Raw genomic sequence first — 21019 nt, 5'->3', positions numbered from 1 at the left:
ATAATTTTAAATATTTTTATGTTTCAAAATTAGTTTCTTCATTAATTTTTATAGATAGATAAAATTTGAAACCAAAAAGACTTTAGATTTAGTTAGTTGCTTGGGGTTAAACCATGATAAGTAACAAGAAACTTTGGCTACGCTTTTTATTGGCCACGAAGTCACAATCGTGTTACAATAATATGGTGGAATGTAAACTGATGCAACTAAAGTATAATGCTAACAAACTAACAGGGTGAATCAAACATATAACCTTAGCAACCTTATTTTGCACACAAATTTTTAATATTCCCGTTTGGTATTCAAATATTAAGAACTATAATAGTTCCTAATATATAATGCAACCGTACTTTTAAATAGTTTTCTTCTATTGTTAACTTTATTAGATTCACTTTGTGATGATGAAAAAACAATTTTAAAGGATAATAAAAGGATAGGAAACTATAAGAAAGAAACTTTTTTGGATTTAATACGAGAAAATTTAGAGATAACTCTTTCAATGTCAACTTCTTCGAGCGAATTATATTCATTTGGTCGTTCTTGTATTCCTTAATTCATTTTTTATGCTTGTTGATATTGGAAAAAACGTTCGCCACTGCAATTAGTCATCATGAGAAACAAGTAAATTCTGGAAATAATAAAGAATTATTTATTAAAAGTTCATAAAATTGCAGTTCCTTGCAGAGACTCTTCTTTGTCGCTATCAATAACAGTAGCCACATCTGTTCTCAGCAGCAGCGCGAACTGCATTAATTCGTTGCCCAGGCTGTTCACTAAATCATCTATGCAAACACTGACCATTATTGCGGGTGTTTCCAAAATCTCTTTTGATGCTTGGGATTTTAGCTGTCGAAACATTCCAAAAACACTGTTAATTTTTCTTTCAAACGTTTAGTTAAAGCAGACTGTACGTTATCAATAATGACAATAACCACCTCAACTTCGAAACATTTTCCAGCTGTTTGAATTTCCACTAAGTCGTCGAGTGTAGTAGAGCTGCTGAAATGGTCGTACTATACATTTTGCTTGATTCGTCTTGTTGCTTGTATTCTTTACAGCAATATCTGAAAATGTGGATCGCGTTGCTTGGACGTAGCTAAATAATGATTTAAATTTCTTCAATTTCACATTTCCTAGACCTTTTGATATATAGATGCATCTAAATGTTCTTAATTTTAGATATCTTCTTTGTAAGAAAAAATTATTAAAGAAAACTAATTTTAAAACAGAAGAAACCTAAAATGTATTGATAATGATTTATAAAGCGCGTATCCCGTATTAAGGTCTTATGGGGCGTGCAAGATGTTTTACGGTTATCAAAATTTTCTTTACCTGTCTAACTGAGACAGGCATTGGAGCGCGGGGACCCCCAATTAACAGGACTTTTAGCATTTGCTATGTGGCTAATCCGGCACTGATGAAACATACCATCGGATATTTAGATCGTGCGCCGTCATCCGTTGCAAAATCTTTCTAAAAAATAAACGAGTGAAAACAAAAAAAGACAGAAAATTGAATAAAGTGAAATTGTATAATTATTACGTATATACTGGAGAAACAAATGGACATAGAAGTTTTTTAACAAATCCGTTGTTGCTGCAATTAAAAACAGTGATAAAACTTGTTATTTATTGTTCTAGTGTAATATATTAATGGGGAAACAACTGGTTTACCATAACTAGATGTAATCAATTATAATCTGTATTGTTCATACGAAATAATTCATTTCAAAATTTATACCATGTAAATACTTGCAAAGGAAAATAAAAACATCATTTGAAATATTATGAATTATTACCTTTTGCTTGTTAGTAAAATCCAATGCAACATAAATCAGTACAGTACAGTCCAATTCAATCGAAAGGTAAACGCGTATAAGAGAGATTATTTTCTGGAATAAGAATCTTCTTATTATGTTGGTTAACATCCCAAATGCCCACACAATGTAATTAATCATTTTCTTTATTATCGATGTGATTCCCACACTTCCCTACCACTTTCAAATGTTCGTAATGCTAATTTTCAGTCTCGATTTTGCTCCTTCTTTTCTTCTCTTCACAGCGAAGTTTCCTCAACACCTCAGCAACGAACATGCTGTCCAGATAGTATCCGTTGACAACTTAGCCTTGAACATATTTTCAGGCGTCTCTACTACTCCTATTTCAGTTTTCCAGGTACCACGAAGCATATTGAAGCGCGGGCATATAAAGAATACATGCACCGTACTTTCGTTTGTTCCTGCACAGGTTGGCCGTTCCGGGATCCTCATGTTTGAACGTTTGAAGGTATTTTCTGATGCAACCATGTTCTGAGAGCATTTAGATCATTTAGTAATTTACCTCTACGTGAGGGCGGTTAAGGCAAGTGTCGACTCGCGGAATAAGTTGATGGATTCATCTTCCCATAAAGTTTACCAACGACCTTTGCCGTTTCTTCCCTAATCTCTCCCTAACTGTTCTTCGCTTAGTGCAGTAGATTTTCTCTGAGCTGATGCTTTTCATAAGAAAAACTAATCTATATTAAGAGAAAAAAATTGATCGTAGTGGATAAGTATATAATTTGAAAATTGGAACATATCAATTTTTCATGTTAAATGGGTCAGAGGGAAAGCAAAGGGTTCAGCCCTTTAATAAAGCCAATCTTTTCGAACGTCATTAATTTACTGGAATCTGACATAGGAATAAGCAGAGAAATTGATGACATAATGATTGATTTGTAAACAAAGCTTCAAAACAGATCAGTTTGTAATATATTTGCGATGGATTTATTAAAGCAGTTGACTGAACCGCGAAAGAAAACTTTTTACAACAATGGAAATACATATTACTAAGCAATGAAAACTTGGAGAGTGAACGACATTGAAAAACATTTTTTGATTACAAAAAAGTTCGAATATTGTCTAATACCTTGAAACGTTGAGTTATGGTTGGAATTTCGCGTAAATTTCTTCGTGAAGTATACAGAACTGTCATTATCCGAAAAAACTTGTCTTTTTTTCCATTTTTGTGTTTAATGCTCCGTGCGAAGAACTATTAAAATGAGTATTTCTTCAGTAAAAGCAGAATTCCAAATACTTACATTCGATTTTTGATATAAAATTTTCTCATAATATTGTGGTAAAAAATTTCATGCTATTAGTTTCTTTCAAAACTGGTTATTTTAAAAGATGACTGACTACTTTACATTTACGTATTCGTTACAATCCTTTATAAATTAAGATAAACGAATTTTGGTGGTAAATCAACCGCTTGAAGAGAAACAAATTCTATCAGATAAATTTTCAACTTCATCGAACAGAGCAATATTTCAAATAAATCAAACTTCTCTTTCAATATACCTTATTTAATCCTCAAAAGACAATCTCTTAATTTTGTTGCAGGAAAACGTTTTATTGAAACAACGAGGGAGCAGCTCCATTAAAGTTATAGATTTCGGAAGCTCCTGTTATTCGAACCAAAGGGTCTATACTTATATACAATCCAGATTCTATAGATCGCCAGAAGTTATTCTGGGATTAACATACGGTACTGCCATTGATATGTGGAGTTTAGGTAAGAGCAATAACCATAATTTAAGAAACTGATTTAGAATTTATCGTTATTTTCAATATTTATGAGTAAAAATGTTCTGGTGAAATGCCCATGACGTTGCTCCTAGGATTCCTTGTTAATCGATTAGAGCTTATTTGACCTTATATATCTAAAATAACTCATAGAAGACAATATGGACACTATAAGGTGGTATGTAATACCTTTTTTGCAAAAAATTCTTGCGTTTCGTAGTTGTGGTACGTACAAGATCCATTCGGTTCACATACGAAAAATGTGTGTCTTCAGCTGCTCCAGATAGAACTACCCAGCTACTTTTTTTGGCCGACAGGAACATATTTACAATGGGTATGGGAAAAAACGATGAAAACGACCATCATTGGCGACTTGGACATCTTTGCTTTGTTGCACTTTCTTCCCCACTGATGATTTTGTTCACGGCTCTTGGGGACTTGGGGATGCAGTACAACAAGCAGATCTCTTTTGTTTGCACGTTGTTTGTAATGTGAGGCATTCGTTTTGATGGTACTAAAATTGTTTTTCATTAAAAACACAATTTATCGACTTTAGGGTTGAAGTAAAATGAAAAAAAAAGGAATTGGTTTGTAAGACAGATTTAGACGAAGTTATGCAGTGTTATCAATTCTCGAGTTATGATTAATTCAGCCCTTCAGTATTTATTATTAACTTTGTTCTTGTTGCGATTAGAAATTTTTGTTTTATTGCACGCGATTAACCCTTCTCATTAACTGTCTATTTTATAGGTTGCATTCTAGCTGAACTCTACACAGGATATCCATTATTTCCTGGAGAAAATGAAATCGAACAACTGGCCTGTCTGATGGAAGTTTTAGGACCACCACCCGACGATCTAATCTACGTTGCTACAAGAAGAAGACTATTTTTTGGTAAATTTTTCTAAATAAACATCAATAACCAATGAATATACTTTTTGAATGATCTAACTAATATTAGATTTTACTTTGGAGATCATATAACATATATAGTAATCCTTGAGAAAAGTATAAATATTTTATTTCATTTGAAAAAATGTAATTGAGATAGAACAAATCCGTCACACAAGAGAATTATCTGTAAGTTCTAGAAAGATCATGACTAAATATTTTGATATAAATCTTATTTAAAATATTTTGATTTGTATTTTGAGATGAATGTTTCAATTTATGTTACAGATTCTCGTGGAAATCCACGTTGTACAACAAATTCCAAAGGCAGGAAACGAAAGCCCGGTTCGAAAAACTTGGCAATGGTTTTGAGATGTAACGATCCGATGTTCATCGATTTAATATCCAAATGTCTAGAGTAAGTGGATAAATATTTAAATGTCTTCGCTATATATAGGCAAATAACTAACTTAACTTGATAATAAATTATATAAGGCTTCGGTTTTTTGTGATTTCGCTAAGACCTTCGATCAAAAAGTTCTGCTTCACAAACTAGAGTATTATGGTGTTTCTTTAAAATAATTTATATCTTATCTTGAATGTAGAAATAACTGGTACGAGCTAATGGTAAAGTTTTCGATAATTTACCAGTTGCCAGTGGTGTAACTCAGGGTTCAGTTTTTGGTCCAATTCTTTTTTTGGTATTCATTAATGAATTTACGAATTAGATAAACAAGCTTTACATTCTACCATGGGCAGAGATCTCATTACTATTAAGTTCTGGGCTGACGCAAACGGGCTCTGTTTGAACACTGAGAAAACTTTAGTTCGATCAAGTTTCTTGGTCTACATATTGATGGTGCCTTTCAATATTCTGTTCATGTAGAGGCATTGACGAAAAAATTATCCTCTGCTTGTTTTGTCATTAAATCTGTGTCTAATCAGCTCGATTCTCGTACTGCTTTAACAACTACTCGTTCGAATAGCATCTTGGCTATCGTTTCTCTTTCTGGAGGTCTTGTAGTGTGTATTTCTTCGAATCTATCTTCAAATTACGGAAAAAGACCTATTCGCTACATTGATGGTTCAAGTAGTTGCGTATTCTATTTTAAAAAATAAAAAATTGCAACTCTTCCCGCTCTTTTCAATTTAGAATCCGTTTGTTAATTTTGCAAACACTTTCACAGCCCAATTGGAAGACCCATTCATAGTTATCCTAGTAGAAGAAAAAAATTGGACGTTTACTTAATAATACCCACCTCTGATCTGGTAAAAAATTCCGTCACGTTCAATGTCAAAAATATTATTCAATCAACTACCTACACAGTTTAAAAGTGGCAATAACATTTCTACTTGAAATTTTAGAAAAATAAAGTGTAGAGTTTGTGAAATTGGTTTTGTAGAGTTGGAAAATTGGTTCAATTTTTTTAAACTGTCAGCCAAATTGGTTTCGTTTTTGCCACTTCTTCTTCTTTTAATGCTTATCCATTAATGGATGTTCGCGACCACATTTTTCATGGCTTCTCTATCTCTAGCGGTATGGATCAATGTCTGAATATCTTGTATACCCGTCCACTGCCTCACGTTCCGCAACCATGACATCCTCTTCCGTCCCAATCCTCTCTTACCTTCAATCTTGCCCTCGACTATCAGCTGAAGGAATTGATATTTATGGCCTCGCATTATATTACCAAGATATGCAATCTTTCGTTTCTTCACGATGTTAAAGAGTTCACGGTCTTTATTGATACGCCTGAGAATATCCTCATTCCTCACTTTGGCAGTCCATGGTATCTTCAGGATTCTACGATATACCCTCATTTCGAATGCCTCTAATTTGTTGATGTTTTTTACCTTAAGGGTCCAACCCTCCATCCCGTAAGGAAGCACTGACCAAACGTAGCACCGCACAAGTCTCAGTCTAAGATCAAGATCAAATTCGGTACATGTAAATACATTTTTAAATTTTATGAATGTACTTCGAGCTTGTTCAATTCGGCATTTTATTTCACCGTCCAACGACCATTTTTCATAGAGCCATGTTCATAATCATGAATTTAGTTTTTTTGATGTTGATGTTTGCCACATTTTAAATGAAATTGTTTTGGGTAGAATTTTCCCAATACTTCTTTATTCATTAAAAAGTTTTATAAATTATTGGGTGCATCGCCAAAATCGTTTTCCCAATATATGCATCATATATTCAATCCTCCTTAAAAGTTGTAGAGAATTCCAACTGTAAAAATGTAAAAACTTTTAGAAACAAGAAAAAAATCAAAATAAAAGGTTACATCCTGTATTACAGTACATAATTGAATCGATTTAAGCAAGGATTTACATACGTCCTTAAACAATACACCGCATCACAAGTCACAAGAAACTATGGTCAAATTCAATGAATTTAAGTTCGTATTATTTTCTTAGCCACCATTTTATCCAGATCTGGATCCCAATGACTAATTATAGTTTTCAGATCTAAAAAAAGCTCAATAGAAGGAAATATCAATCAAATGAGGAAGCCATAACTAATATAGAATCATAAGAAAAAGCATTACTCGAAATTTGGTTGTAAACATTGATTTGATTTCTAGACCTGGACGTGCTGATTGATGTGTTGGACTTATGATTTTCGTATTTTTAATGATATCATCCAAAATCAGTTTTATGATGAAATAATTTGAATTTAATTTACACATTCGATTCCATCCTGCCTCTTTGCGATTATCATATCGATACGATCTCGAAGGAGGACAACAGAGTGAAAAATAATCACTTGTATTATATTTAACTAACAATGAAATGCATCGAGTCCAACCTACCGATAGATAATAGGAGTGTTCGAAATTTATTAGACGTATATTCTCGGGATTGTACGGCACGTCTACCAACGTATTATATTTATACCGGGCTATTAGTTCTACACTAGTCGGTTTAAGTTCATTCATGTTTCATTTTATTGCCATCTTGATGAAAATAACAGTAGATTTAATTTCTTGAACTTTGCCGTTGTCAAGAACATGATCTGAACTCGAAATGTGTAATAATATTTCTATTTTTATGAGCTAATAAAATAAATAAAGCTTATTATTGTGACGTACAAGTATTCATTTCGCTCACACTCACAGGAGTCACTGATTAAGAGCTAAAAATCGAATCTTTGTTGTTTGTTTATTTATACAGTGTATTTCTGTGAGGTTTACATTGAAAAGAAGTATACTTGATGCATCTTACCCCAAAATATTTTCTTAAATAGTATACCCCAAGACTTTTAGCAGGCGGATCACTTTTTCAGGCAAAAATCCGGCAGATCCCTGACAATGACAGTGCACAGTAAGCTCGAAACTCATCGAAAACTAATTGTTCGCAAGCTGCAACGTCTTTCAAAAAATCGTTTAAATGAAAGAAACACTTGACCTCCTCCTCCTACTACACTCTCTATCCTCTTGAGAGCTCGCTGTTATAGTGTGTATTGATTCTTGAAACATTTTTCTAATAAAAATAATTAAAATAAACAATTTTTTGTTAATCTTATTTAATTAACTTTGTTCTATTTGATAATATGTAAGTATTTATAGAAAATCTGGTATTGTACATCGTATTTTTTAAATATCTCCATTAAACATTGCGATAAATCGAGATACCTGGCAACTTACCCTGTTGTATCCTTAATTTCCATTATTAAGGTACGAAACTTCACAATACACTGTATGTATACAGAAGATATTGTCATAAGATTGGATTGTAAACAAAAATCGAAATATCTTAATAAGTTACTTCATTAACATACTGTATAATTTATTGTACGTTAGTAGCAGTTTTTATTCATTATAAAAACAGGCTTCAGCATAATTTGACATAATAAATTACTATTAAAAAATTTGCATATTTTCAAAATTCTCACTATTATTTAATTCTGTTTATAACCACCTCGGATTTTACGTAAATCACTTATATAGACCGGGAGACTTTGGACCAAAGTTCGTCCGCGATTTTCTGATCCCTGATTTTTGTAATATTCAAAGTACTTACGATTCCTGGAAAATTCCTTGGGTTTCCATTGACATTTTCCTGCGAAAATGTGATTTAAAAAAGTATGAGGCTTTTACGAATCGATGATAAACTATCGTTCTATAAACATGACAGGAATCAGAAAATCGTTTTTTTTTGTTTGGAAAATTTCAATTGGAACTTTTTCAGCTCTCCAAAGGAAGGAATCAAAAAATCGTTGACGAACTTCGGTCCAATTTCACCCGGTCTAATAATAATCATACCCCGTATTAGCGATAAGTCACAATGTCATTTTCAATTCTTCGGGCTTCGGACTAAACAAACTTCGTATATTTAGAATTCCTAAGGCGAATAGATCACTTGGAATCACCTCATTTTAAAAAAAATATTGATTTAGATTATATTCACGAATAGTCTTTCTAGAAAGCCCATGATTATATATTGAATAAATATTTTGAGGTTAAATTCCCTTAACCTCTCAGCTAAATAAAATATAGGGCAATCCAGAACTATTATCTGGACTCTGGACGACAAACAACGTGTTTAATGCTATTGGGACCATTGGATTTTGCTATTTTTTCAATGCATTCAAAACGATCTGTTGCGTTGCATTGTCAAAGACTCATTTTCAAAAAACATTATTTATTATTTCGGCATACAATTCCTTGAAACTTGAGAATAACATTTTCAAAATACGTATAATCTGTTGATGTTGATACTCCAAATCTACATCGCATACTATGTATGGCTCCAGTAAACCCACAATAATTTCAAAAAATGTCTTCTTATTTTCTTTCACTAGAAAAGGTGAGTTTTAATGATATACTGTTAAAAGCTGACTTACTATAAGCATCAGTTACGTGTTTTAATGATAAATATGTCTGCAATTCTTGTGTACATCCATATGGGAATTCTTCTAGAACATATTCTTTGCTTGTATTTGGAGTTTCAGTATCTTGAAGATATTCTTTTATAAAAAGATAATCTTAAATTAAATTCTGCCCAATTACAGTTAAGACTACAGACAGAAGTGGTCTTTGATAAGAAGTATCGTTAAACATATTTCTCAGTAACTTTTCACATTGATAGAATTAATTATTGTATGAAGTCTACTACTATAATTACATTTTCTCTTACAATTTCTCTTTCGTATCTTATTTTTTCTGCAGAAATGAAAGTTTCAACTATTCTCTAGCTTATGTGTAAATTGGGGACTCAATCAGGGTTTAATTTGTCCTCCAGATATGCTGGTTTCCCTGAAATAAAAGAAGCAGAGTCTAGATTGCTGTATCTGCATAACATATTTATCCTAGACTACTGTAAAGCACTCCCAACAGTTTTTTAATAAAATGCACGTACAATATACACCGTGCTTGGAGCTTACTGTCGTATATTTCGCTTTTTCTTCTGTTGAATCTTGTCTTTTTATAGCATCTAGCCATCGCCAGCTGGTTAAGATGATGTTTCTGTTTGAGCATCGTAAAAACTTTTTGATTCAAATGAGATGGACATGTTAAACAGAAGTAAAATGTATATGTCGTCCATCAATCACATTTGTTTTCAAGTGACAGCTACTTGAATAGGCCTATTGATTGTATTCTTCTTGCTAGAATTGAATAATTTGGAACACAGTTACTGATCTACACTGATTTTCTACTAATGCGACGTATTGCGTGGTAGTAGGGCATTTTTCCCGTCAAGAGGTGATACGGTAATTATCTTAACAGTACTTTGCTAATGACGACATTCGAGATTATACATTTATCACTAGGTATCACAACACTTATAACTTTGTACTAACACTAAAATCTACCTCAGAATTTTATGGTTGCGACCGTGATTAACGATGGAAGATATTGATTCTTTATACAAACTGTGAGAACTGAGAGAGCTGCAACGTGAATATATCTGATAATCAATCACAAAAATAATTTTTATTTGTATTATTATTTGACGCGTAGATGATACAACTTATGAAATATTAATGTAAGATTAATTTCTTATTCTATGTACATACGAACCCATATGAACCATTTTAATAAATGCAAAGGAGAATTGAATTTATATAAACTTGAAAGTTGCACTTTAAACTCACTCTAGAAGATGTTTCACACTTACTGGCATAGCTAGCTCGGGCGCCGCTGGTAGTCTAGAGAAAATTCCACGTCAATTTATTTGTAACTACACCAAAGAGGAAACAAAATCAAATACTAAAACAGTTACTACACTACAATAGTATTGGGTATCCCGAACACCCTAGAGATATAATTTTGTATCAGTAATATTTGGCATACACATCAAGAAGCTCGTAAAATTTCACTCGAATCTTGTTTCCTTATTCGTCGAGGCTTACTTATAATCAGTAGATCAATATCATAGATCTATACCAAATCTATCTCATGAAAGTTTGAAAAGCATGTTGTAACTCAACTTAACTTAACAAATCTGGTCATCTTGGAGACCAAAGGCTATCTTGCTGAACCGTCAACATACCTCTTGACAAAAAAGTGAGGAGTCTTCTCTCGTTTTCATCTACGCTAAATTAACATACACGACTGGGTAGAACCAGGTTTCTTACCACTATACTATAGTATTCCATTTTCAATTTCATGCTAGTCTTAGCACCACTCAGGTCCATTTCAGATAACACAAAGTAAGTTTGATATGAAAAAAACGTCTCTGGCTGATAATGTTCGACTATTTTCACCACTGAAATCGTACTCATATCAAATAATAATTTGATAAACATAATGCACATGATACCAGTTTAATTCAAAATTGAATGTAATATTTTTACACGTTTTCTCCATAATTTTATTATGCCATACTAATAGTAACTACATTTTTTGGATTCATTTAAGGTAATCAAGAACAAATATCCTGTTACTTTATTCTTATCATAACACAAAATTTCCATATTTTAGCTCTAATCCTTGATAAAAACTGTTTCATTTTTTGTAAATGTCTTATTAAGTCGTTGAAATTTTCTGCAGTAGTTAAATGGTGTTTTGAAGGTTCTGGTGTAGGTAAAAACTCCTTATTAGAATTAAGAGATAATTTGTTATGAAGACCGCTTGACATGTTGCAAAACTATATTGATGCAATGCAATGCAAGACATAACATTTCTTAACCAAAAGCCTGCTCAGATGAAGTTCAGCTGATTGTCTGCAAGATCTCGCACTTGCAACATTATCGGTTTGGTGTCATTTTTATTGTACACAAGCTGTGATTCTAGCGAGAAATGAGTTTTTGATCTGCTAATATTACTTCTCTTGATAAGGATTTCTTAGTTATGTTATGTTTTATTCTCCGCGTGAGCTTTTCGAATGTTTCTTCATCCATTCTAAACTAATTTGTGTATGTTTTCTCTTTTCATGGTTCCTCCTGTTATACCTAGCCAAGGCCTGGCTCACCATCGCCTGGGTTCTCTTTTCTGTCCACCAGATACCAAAAGCAAGGCAGCAGCAGACACAATTATAACCAGTGATGCACTGACCACTTTTTAACGTTTACTTTACTTTGTTATTTTCATTTTCAAACCGCCCACAAAATATTAAATATAATCTGAGGTTAGGAAATTGCTTGATTTATTTTTGGAATTTGTGTTAGTATCATGATGCCGTGGCATAATGTCAAGCGACGTGCTGTATTCGTCTATGCAATATTTTAATCTTGCTTAAAATTCCATCCAATTTTTTGCAAGTTGTCTTGAATTATTTCGAGCGACGTTGAGGCTCAGTTATTGGTCGTGTGCAATGGGAACAGAAAAAGATTCAAGGATACTCAATTAATTTTGCGTGTTTACCGCAAAGTCTTTAACTCGGATTCACATTCCAAAGGTAGCAGTCATTGACGTAATCTTTTGGTTATTGCCAGATGCTTGGTATTGCAAATCCCATAGACCATTCTCACCTCGACACCAAACGAAAATATAGGAATAAATATTAATTTTTGATTTGATCCAAACACTTTTATAAGAAGTACCAGCCACATGACTTCTCTTGACCGAACAGGAAAGTTAAAATATGCTTTATAGACTTTACAGAGAACGTGCTAGGTTTTTAGCTCGTATTTTATGTCTCTAAATTGCATCAGCGTCATTTTTCCAGCATTGTACAAAGCACTCGAGTGTGAACGTAAAAACTTCAATTTGATTTCTGAATGTATTAAGGTTAATTAATTTTATTAAAAAAGACTCAAAAATTATCCATTACTATCACAAACGCAAACTGTATTCGAAAAAACTTATTTACTGTCCGTTTTTGTGCGTAATTAACCGAAAAATGATAAAATAAAATTTAGGACAAAAAACCTAGAGATTATAAACTGATGTGTATAATAAGGATGTCTTACTAATAAATAATATGTTTTGCATTTACAGATGGAACCCCAAGAAGCGTTTGGCTCCTGACGAAGCTTTGCGCCACCCTTGGGTCACCGCGGGATCTCATACGTCAAAATCCGGAGAATTGCGTCACAGTCACTCAGAAGTGAACGTCTCGCACGACAGTCATTCTTCGAGCAGTACTTCCGGCAGTAGCCATTCGAGAAGTCACTATAAATGCGTTGTTCAAAAAGGTGATAAAGTCAAGGCCAAAATAGTAGAAACTAGATTACATGATAGCGTCACCAAACTGGATTCGAATTTGAACGACTCCGGTACATTTCTTCCACCTATACTTTAGTTGATATCATTGACAAGATTTTATAAATTAAGGGGAAATATGTAGGTTTACTGTGTGTTAGTTGAAGAGAGATTTTTTTTAAATTGATATTTCAAACGATGTACTAAACGATATGTTATTCTTAATTATTATGGACCAAATCGCTAAAAAAGCGTACTAATATCATGATTTCGTAAATACAGAATAATAAAAAATATCTGAAGTTATTCCAAGTAGAAGATAACGGAAAATAACAGATTATTTCATTGAAGAAATCACATTATGAATACCAAACTATCCAACATGAAATACTCGCTTAATTTTTCTTTGTAGATAGATATGATTTTGTAAATATATCTGTTCACTGATTTGATGAAACATATTTAATAAAATATAATTCAACAAATGAGTCTAATCGTCACTCAACGTATGTTTCATTGTGCATCTTTTACGTCAATAAAGATGACACCAAAACTTGCTTTCCGTTCGGAAGGTACAATTTTTTATCGTCATCGAAACAGTGGATGTATCGACGTAATAGTATATGTTTCTTAAGCACATTTGAAAAAAACATTAGTGGTTATAAGTCACAAATCGCAAGGACAATGTTGATCTCAAGCTTTCAATTTTATCAGCTTAAACCAATGACCCTACGTGGCCTCATAGGAAATAATCGAGAAGTGTGAAATCTCACGGCCTTGGAAACCAATAGACAAGTTCATTCCCCGAAACCAACTAATTGCCAAATTTTAATTTCAATAAGTCGGTTTCAAACAGAAAATTAATTGATCAGGTTCTGATAACGATTTCCATCGTTTTATTTTTGAAGAAATAAAGTTCAATACAAGTTTGTGAACAGCATCAAACGGTGAATTTTTCTGAATATAACATGGGTTTATAGGGTTTATGGTAATTTGCTGTTATTTCTTCATTAACAAACCCGTTGAGCTAAAAATGAGCCTCATGGTTCTAATTCCTGTTATAGAAATGCAAACCAAGGAAAAAAAGGCCTCAAGTCCTGTAACCAACGACGAATAATAATAAGTTTGAGCCTTCATGTTGTCGTTTACGTTATTCTCTTCAGTACTCACATTCCTTCGACTTGTTATTGCATAATTTAGAGAGTATGTGATATAAATTATATCCACAACTCGAAAATTAAAGATTTAGCAGCATCATTTAATGGTCAATATGCAAGAGTAAGTTACATGAAGATTAAGTTTTTCTAGACCCCACTGTAATTGTTTGTTACTTGATTGTTCAGTTAAGGAAACGCTCATGGAGCAAAATAACATGTGGGATAAATGGTTCTGATGTGAACCACATTTTCAAGTATTTTAACACTTTGACTGCCGACGTGGATTTCGAAATCGACCATCAGAGCCAAAACTTTTTTCTGTTTATAATTATACTGTACAACGATTTACTTTGTTTAGTATGCTTTTTTGAATATTATATAATTTCGAAAAGAAAATAGATTTTAATGTATTCTCGAAGAAAATGAACGAAATAATTGTATATTTTTCATAAAACTGATTTTTTTGCCGCAACTAAATAACGCAAAGTTTGCTTGCTTTGTGTAACTTGGTCTGACGTAGATAATAAAGTATTTATATACTTGAATATATGTATATATTCAGGTATACACATGGAAGTCAAAGTGTTACTTGTAAATGTCTATTCACAATCCAGAATACATATTACAAATAAAACGTAAAATAAAATTCTTAACTTACATGTTACATGAAAACCCTACTGTAGTCTTATAAAACCAGCCTTACAACACAGTTCAAACAATATAAGCTTTACCATACGAAAATTTTAGTCCTTACTCGACAATATCATAAAATGATTTTGTTTACACTAACGATATGATCCTGGCAATTTATCTTTTGCATTTCTATCCTACTGTAGAGGATTATTGTAATAGTGAAACTATTTTCCTAAATGATAATCAAATTGGTCTGGATCATCGATTAATGACATTTGTAACCAATACATTGCTATTCAGGTATCGTCGTAAATATCTATTTGATATTCTATTTCATCTCTGGACTAATTTAGCGTATGAAAATCATTTTGAAAACAATTCATTCGAAAATGAAATGAAAATATATCCAGTTGATATTCATATACACGTGTGTGTGCATCTTTTTATACCTAACACCGTTTTCTAGTTAGTGATAGACATCAGCTGAAAAGGAAAATTGTTGTGACTGATTTAGCCTAAATATTATATATCGTAGAAATTGTTGGCCAAAATAAAATATCTACTAGTTTATCTTTAGTTAGAGTAAATATATCAGTACTCTTTTTAAGTACTTTCAGCTAGGTTATAAATATGTTTTGTCATTTTGCTATCGAATTTCAATATTAACTGTGATTATTAAATAAAAAGTAGCTTCAAAATTTTATAAAAAATGAGTTGAGATGTTTTTAAAGTTTATCGAATAGTTTGGTTCCAACTAGAGAAAAATATCGAAAATAAAAACAAACAATAAAAAAATAGACCGAGAAAAAGTACTTAGCCGAAAATGTACAAGTACATAAATAAATACTGAAGTCAAATTTTAATAATTTAAAATAATATTTCACTAATAAATGAATTTTTGTTGAGTTTTAAAGGACAAGAAAAAGAGCTCCAAAAAGAAATAGGTTCCGATCAGATTCTGACAAGCTTTGGTAGTTTCTAATTTTGGTTAAACTATATTTCAATCTACTGTCATGTAAACAAGAAGATATTCATCGATTCCAAAAACTTTGAGATTCTAAAGGTGTCCATTCAGGCAGCAATGCCCTAAAACAACCTGACTAATGCATTCTTCCGGTATCTTCTATCCATAGATCATCCAATCTTTGTTTGTTTCTTTTTTATTAATTCCTTTAAATATTCTGGTGATGATGATACCACAGAGCTCTGAAACCCAGTAGGGTGTTTGAACTTCTTTTTGGTATCCAAAACAGAACAGCAGTTACTATTGTCTACCCTCTTTATTTTTTATAGATATTGAACTGGACGTAGCTTTCAATTGCATAGTTTCTGCTTGGAATGTACTTGGGGTTTCTTTCAAGTTCTCAAAGTAATTTCTTTTGCAGTTAATTTTTTTTCTTTTCCGGTCAAATAATGCTGTTTTGATACCACTCTTTTCTGTTACTGTATACTATACATGGATTCTGATATTATCCTCACTGAATCCTGTTAATTTCCTTAGAGGAGGGTTACTTTTTTCTCAAGAATTCCCTTTCTATTCAGTCTATTTCATATTCTTTCTGATCCACTTTCAACCACTATTTACAGTGAGTTGGTTTTTATACAACAACCAAACATTACTCAATGTTGCTAGAATGTTTCTTCAATATTTTTTTACATATTAAATATAAATGTGGATCATCTTAATCCCTAATTAACTAATTGATGACTAATAGATAATAGATTCAAGTCAAATTTAATTTGGGATGATCAAAAATTTCGGTATTTTTCTGCTAGTTCCTTTTGCAGCTTAAGAATATTGTATAACCCTGTTACTTGATTAAATTTTGGAAATTGAATTATTAACTTGATGAATGCTATTCAAATATGTCACCAAAGTAAGAATTCACGAGGCAAGTCACAATATTATTCACGGACTGCGAGATTTTTTGGAAATATCTGTAAATACTAAAATTTCTACGTAGAAATAGTTAAAAATATGAATATATTTAAATCCTCAAATATAAAATATATACTTCTGTCTAGAAAATCAAATGAATTGAATGGAATAAAAAACCTGAAAAACAAATATGAACAATACATTTATCAAATTGAATGGATACATTAAAATGAGACTGAAAAATAATTATAGAGACATCAATTGGCTAAACTATGTTTATAAGCAATAATTTAACAGCAATAATTAATAAAAATGAGTTTTCACTGTCAGCATTTTTCCATTCTCTCCAAATTATAAAACCATAACGTGTGTCTACTTTAGTTTTTAAAACATTGTTTTTCCTTTGAAATCGTACAAGCAATGTGAAATGATCAAAAGCAGTTTCTTAGAAAAACTACTAATAAAATAAATAAATAAAAACTAATACAACAAAAATATAGAAAATACTACTGAAAAACGTTGATTGATAAAATAGAGTTGGATGCGTTGCATATCGAAAGTTGTTGTTCATTTTTTGATTGTTTAAAATTGTTAATTTTATACTAGATTTGGAATTTTGCAAACTTAGATCTTATTTTCACTTACTGTTGGATGAATGCGTACAAGTGCTAAAAATCGAATAGATATCATTTAAACCGTACATTTGGCAACATAGTCACGTTAGGTAGTACACAAAAAGTTCGAAAAACTTTATTGGTTACACATTGATTAAACATTAATTGAAAAAAAGACCAAATGTAGTGATTGAAATGCAATAAAAGTTTTGTTTAATACCAACTGAAATTCAGTCTTTAGCTAAGTCCTTTCGGTTTCCTGGACGAAATCTACATTTGTGCGGCTCTCCCGATTGGTATACCTTAAGGTATATCTCATCATATTCATGTTAATACTTTGTACAAATTTCCAGTCTAATGAAAATCCAATTTCACTTATTACTTACCATCATATACTGTATTTTAAAAACAAAATGTAGGATTGAAACAGTTCTACAGCAGTAGTGAGCATTATTTTTGAAAATTTGATAAAACTAATGAAAATTCATGGACCTTAAGTTAGGTATTTATGGTGACTTGATAAAAGACAACAATCAACTTACTTTGGAATCATATTTGCATTTATCCAAGTGTTGTTAAATAATATTTGAGTAAAGATTATAAAAGCTTCATTAGCAACTATATTTACTAACTTTTGATTGTTAATTAGCTTTTTTGCAGTCGCAAATTAGATTTAAATGCTTGCCAAAAAGGTTAATATTTAACAATGAGCTTGAATACCCAGTAAATAATGGATTTGGTTTTGTGCATATGAAATTAAATGTGTAGTGTTGGATGATATGACTGTTTTTATTCAAACCTACATGTTCATTAGTAATAGGTCTTTATTATTAAACAAATTTTTATTTATATATCATAACTTTTTTATACCTAGAAATATTTTTAGCATGTACATTTTTTCCAAACTTTATTTAGTAGAATAGTTTAAACAATGTGTATTACTGTTCATTTACCAAAATTGAGGGTGTGGAAAAGGAAATAAGTTGTATCATATTCTGGTTTTACAGAAATAATGAAAAAACTAATCATTTCTCTAACCAAAAACACCCTGAATATTGGTACACTTAACAAGATGTAAATCCCAATGTGATATATATTGATAATATTATAAAAGTTTAATAGATATTTAGCTCCCTGGTCTAGAATTATAGGCACTCAAAATTTGTGGATGAGCGGGAATATTTCCTAAAATAATGATTGAATAATTTGTTAAATACTTTTTTGTAGCCTGATTTCAATAACTTCAATTTGAAATCCAAAAGGTATTGCATTATACAAACAAACAATATTATCAAATCATCTTTTTCTCTTAAAATATGTTTTGATGTATAAGACGATTTTTATTTAAAGTAGAAAGGCTATAAATTAAAGTATAACTTAATCTTATCCATTCACTTTTTTTGTTCTTTTCACAGAGTGATGATAATTTTGAAAAATACAAATAAATTTTTTTTAACAACACAACTACTTTTCTATTAACTTCATTTTAAACCCATATTATCTTTTATTCGCCTAAAATGATACCTGCTGAAGTGATTCACAAATAAATTTGAATAGTGTAGTATTTATAGAAGATGACAAAAATACCCCCTAGCAAACAAAATGCCACATACATTGAGCATTTAAAACAACAGAAACAACAATTTAGAGAGAAAAATGTGAACAAATCAGAAATATATCAAGTAGTAGGAGAAAGGAAACATGAAAAATATGGAATCGTATGAAGGATTTTACGAGAGAAACCGACAAAAAGATCCTTCTCACCAGTAGCTCAACAGTATAACAACAACATTATTGTAAAGCTAATGAATATTCTTAGATGAATCTCTTCTTCTTTTTGAATGATTTTCTTATAATGTCGTTCTGGAGTGTTATTGTCCATCATGTAGTCAGTCTCTTCTTATCGATCATAATGAAATACATTGTGTTACTTTTCTTATTATATCTCTGATCTTGTGACCAGTATGAGTCTTTGTACTTTGGAAGCTGTTCCGACTAAGGAAGACAGAATGACAACGTTTTCTCTATCCTCCGATGTTTCAGCTCGGTTCTGTGCATTCTCAAGCATGCGCAGTATAGATAAAGTGTCTTGAACGAGATGAAAATTAATATTGTCGGCACTTTAACATAGGGACGCTTTTCCCATACCAACTGTCCATATACGAGCATTAAATATATGGTTGTAGCTCGTTTCAACTAATTCTTCTTCTTTTTTATTTATTACTATATATTTGGCTTGTTTAGCTTTTCACTTAAATATTGAAAAACCACAATAATAGCGACAATAATTCTTAAATGAATATATAAAATTGTTAGATCGTTACAACTTATAATAATTATAAAGAAAATAAATATTTCATAGATATAGGATTGTGGTTAATGCTAAAAATAGTACAAAAAGAACTGGTATATTGCATTTTCATTGTTTAATTTATCACAATTTTTGTCACATTATCACTTTTTTCTAATACTCTAATTTAAATTATCTCTAAAAATGTGTACTGTTAATACTAATATTTTCAGTAAATCTATCACAAACAGCGTTCATATTATTGTTCAAAAATGCTCAAAAGATTCCTATTACTATATTATTTAAAAAATTACTAAATATTGTCTCGCTTATCTCAACCTTTTGAAGTGCCGTCTTAAGTAATAACATAATCAAATTTAGATTATTTCTTATTTTTACCACAAGAAAGCACTCTAACAAAATTGATAATTATTTTACACTAATCATAACACTTATTCGTAATTGAGTTTGCTTAACTATTGTAAACTGTAATAAAAATATTGTTGTAAATTGTTAAATAAGACTGAAAGTATACAAAAAAGTGTTTTATTGTAACCATTTCCTCCTTAACAAAATAGAGAAAGACAACAGTGGCTTGGTATTAACTGTAAATCAGCCCAACCTAACCTAACCAATTATAATCGGCAGTTGCTCCTCATCTACTGAGGGTATTTGTATCTAGAGCTTCTGATATTGATACAAGTACTACGAATCTAAACACTTTTATGAAAATCTGAAGGAAAACTAAGGAAATAAAAACATATCAGATGTAGTTTCCATCAAATAAGTTCGGTCTCCGGTGCATCCGATTTCGATCAAAGAGAATAGTTATTTTTCTAACAAGTGCGGAAAGTGATACTTTCCCGTACGCGACTGCAGTTGTCCCGAACGACGCGGAGCGCATGAGTTAGGAACATTATTTTCTACGACCGTATATGCAAAAAGTATAGCAACCCATTTTTCAAAAATTATTTTATTCCAACAAACATAATAATATACAAAACTTTAACTAAAAACTACTAATTATTATAAATATTAATATTGAAAACACAATGTGTCAATTTGTTGTATTCTGTAGACTAGTAAGAATTGCGGTCCAGTGGAGTTATTTGGTTTCAACTGGAAGGTAGATGACGTCGATGAGGATGGCATCGGTTGCAGGTCGCATAAAGATGACGATGACGGCAACGGTTTTAAGTCATTTGGCAGGTAACAGCTCGGAATTAGTTTCATTTGCAGCCTTCAAAATGGCTTCGGGAAGTTCTTCGTCGGATGAATCCATTAATATTATTGTATCGGATTCGGTTTAATGTGGTTTAATTTAGAAGAAGATTCCACATATTCGATCACTTTCAAGACGTTTTGAACAACTTTGACGTTTTAGTAACAATTACATGGT

General features: G+C 31.6%; 1 protein-coding gene across 3 annotated transcripts in view; it reads left to right on the top strand.

Annotated features, from left to right (window-relative positions):
• Positions 1-20155, top strand: part of LOC130450248 (dual specificity tyrosine-phosphorylation-regulated kinase 4) — a 150482-nt gene extending 130327 nt beyond the window's left edge. For 2 of the 3 annotated variants that reach the window (XM_056788538.1, XM_056788537.1), the window contains exons 8-11: positions 3380-3551; positions 4313-4456; positions 4742-4871; positions 12844-13308. In XM_056788538.1, coding sequence (XP_056644516.1) covers positions 3380-3551; positions 4313-4456; positions 4742-4871; positions 12844-13147 — 750 coding nt within the window. In that variant the 3' untranslated portion in view covers positions 13148-13308. Of the gene's footprint in view, positions 1-3379; positions 3552-4312; positions 4457-4741; positions 4872-12843 lie in introns of all 3 variants that reach the window. The other variant, XM_056788539.1, reaches the window with a different exon arrangement.
• Positions 20156-21019: the final 864 nt, after the last annotated feature.

The sequence above is a fragment of the Diorhabda sublineata genome, chromosome 11 (assembly GCF_026230105.1).
Source record: "Diorhabda sublineata isolate icDioSubl1.1 chromosome 11, icDioSubl1.1, whole genome shotgun sequence".
NCBI classification, from domain to species: Eukaryota; Metazoa; Arthropoda; class Insecta; order Coleoptera; family Chrysomelidae; genus Diorhabda; species Diorhabda sublineata.
The sequence above is the reverse complement of the archived record's forward strand: the minus strand, read 5'-3'. Positions and strand labels throughout refer to the sequence as shown.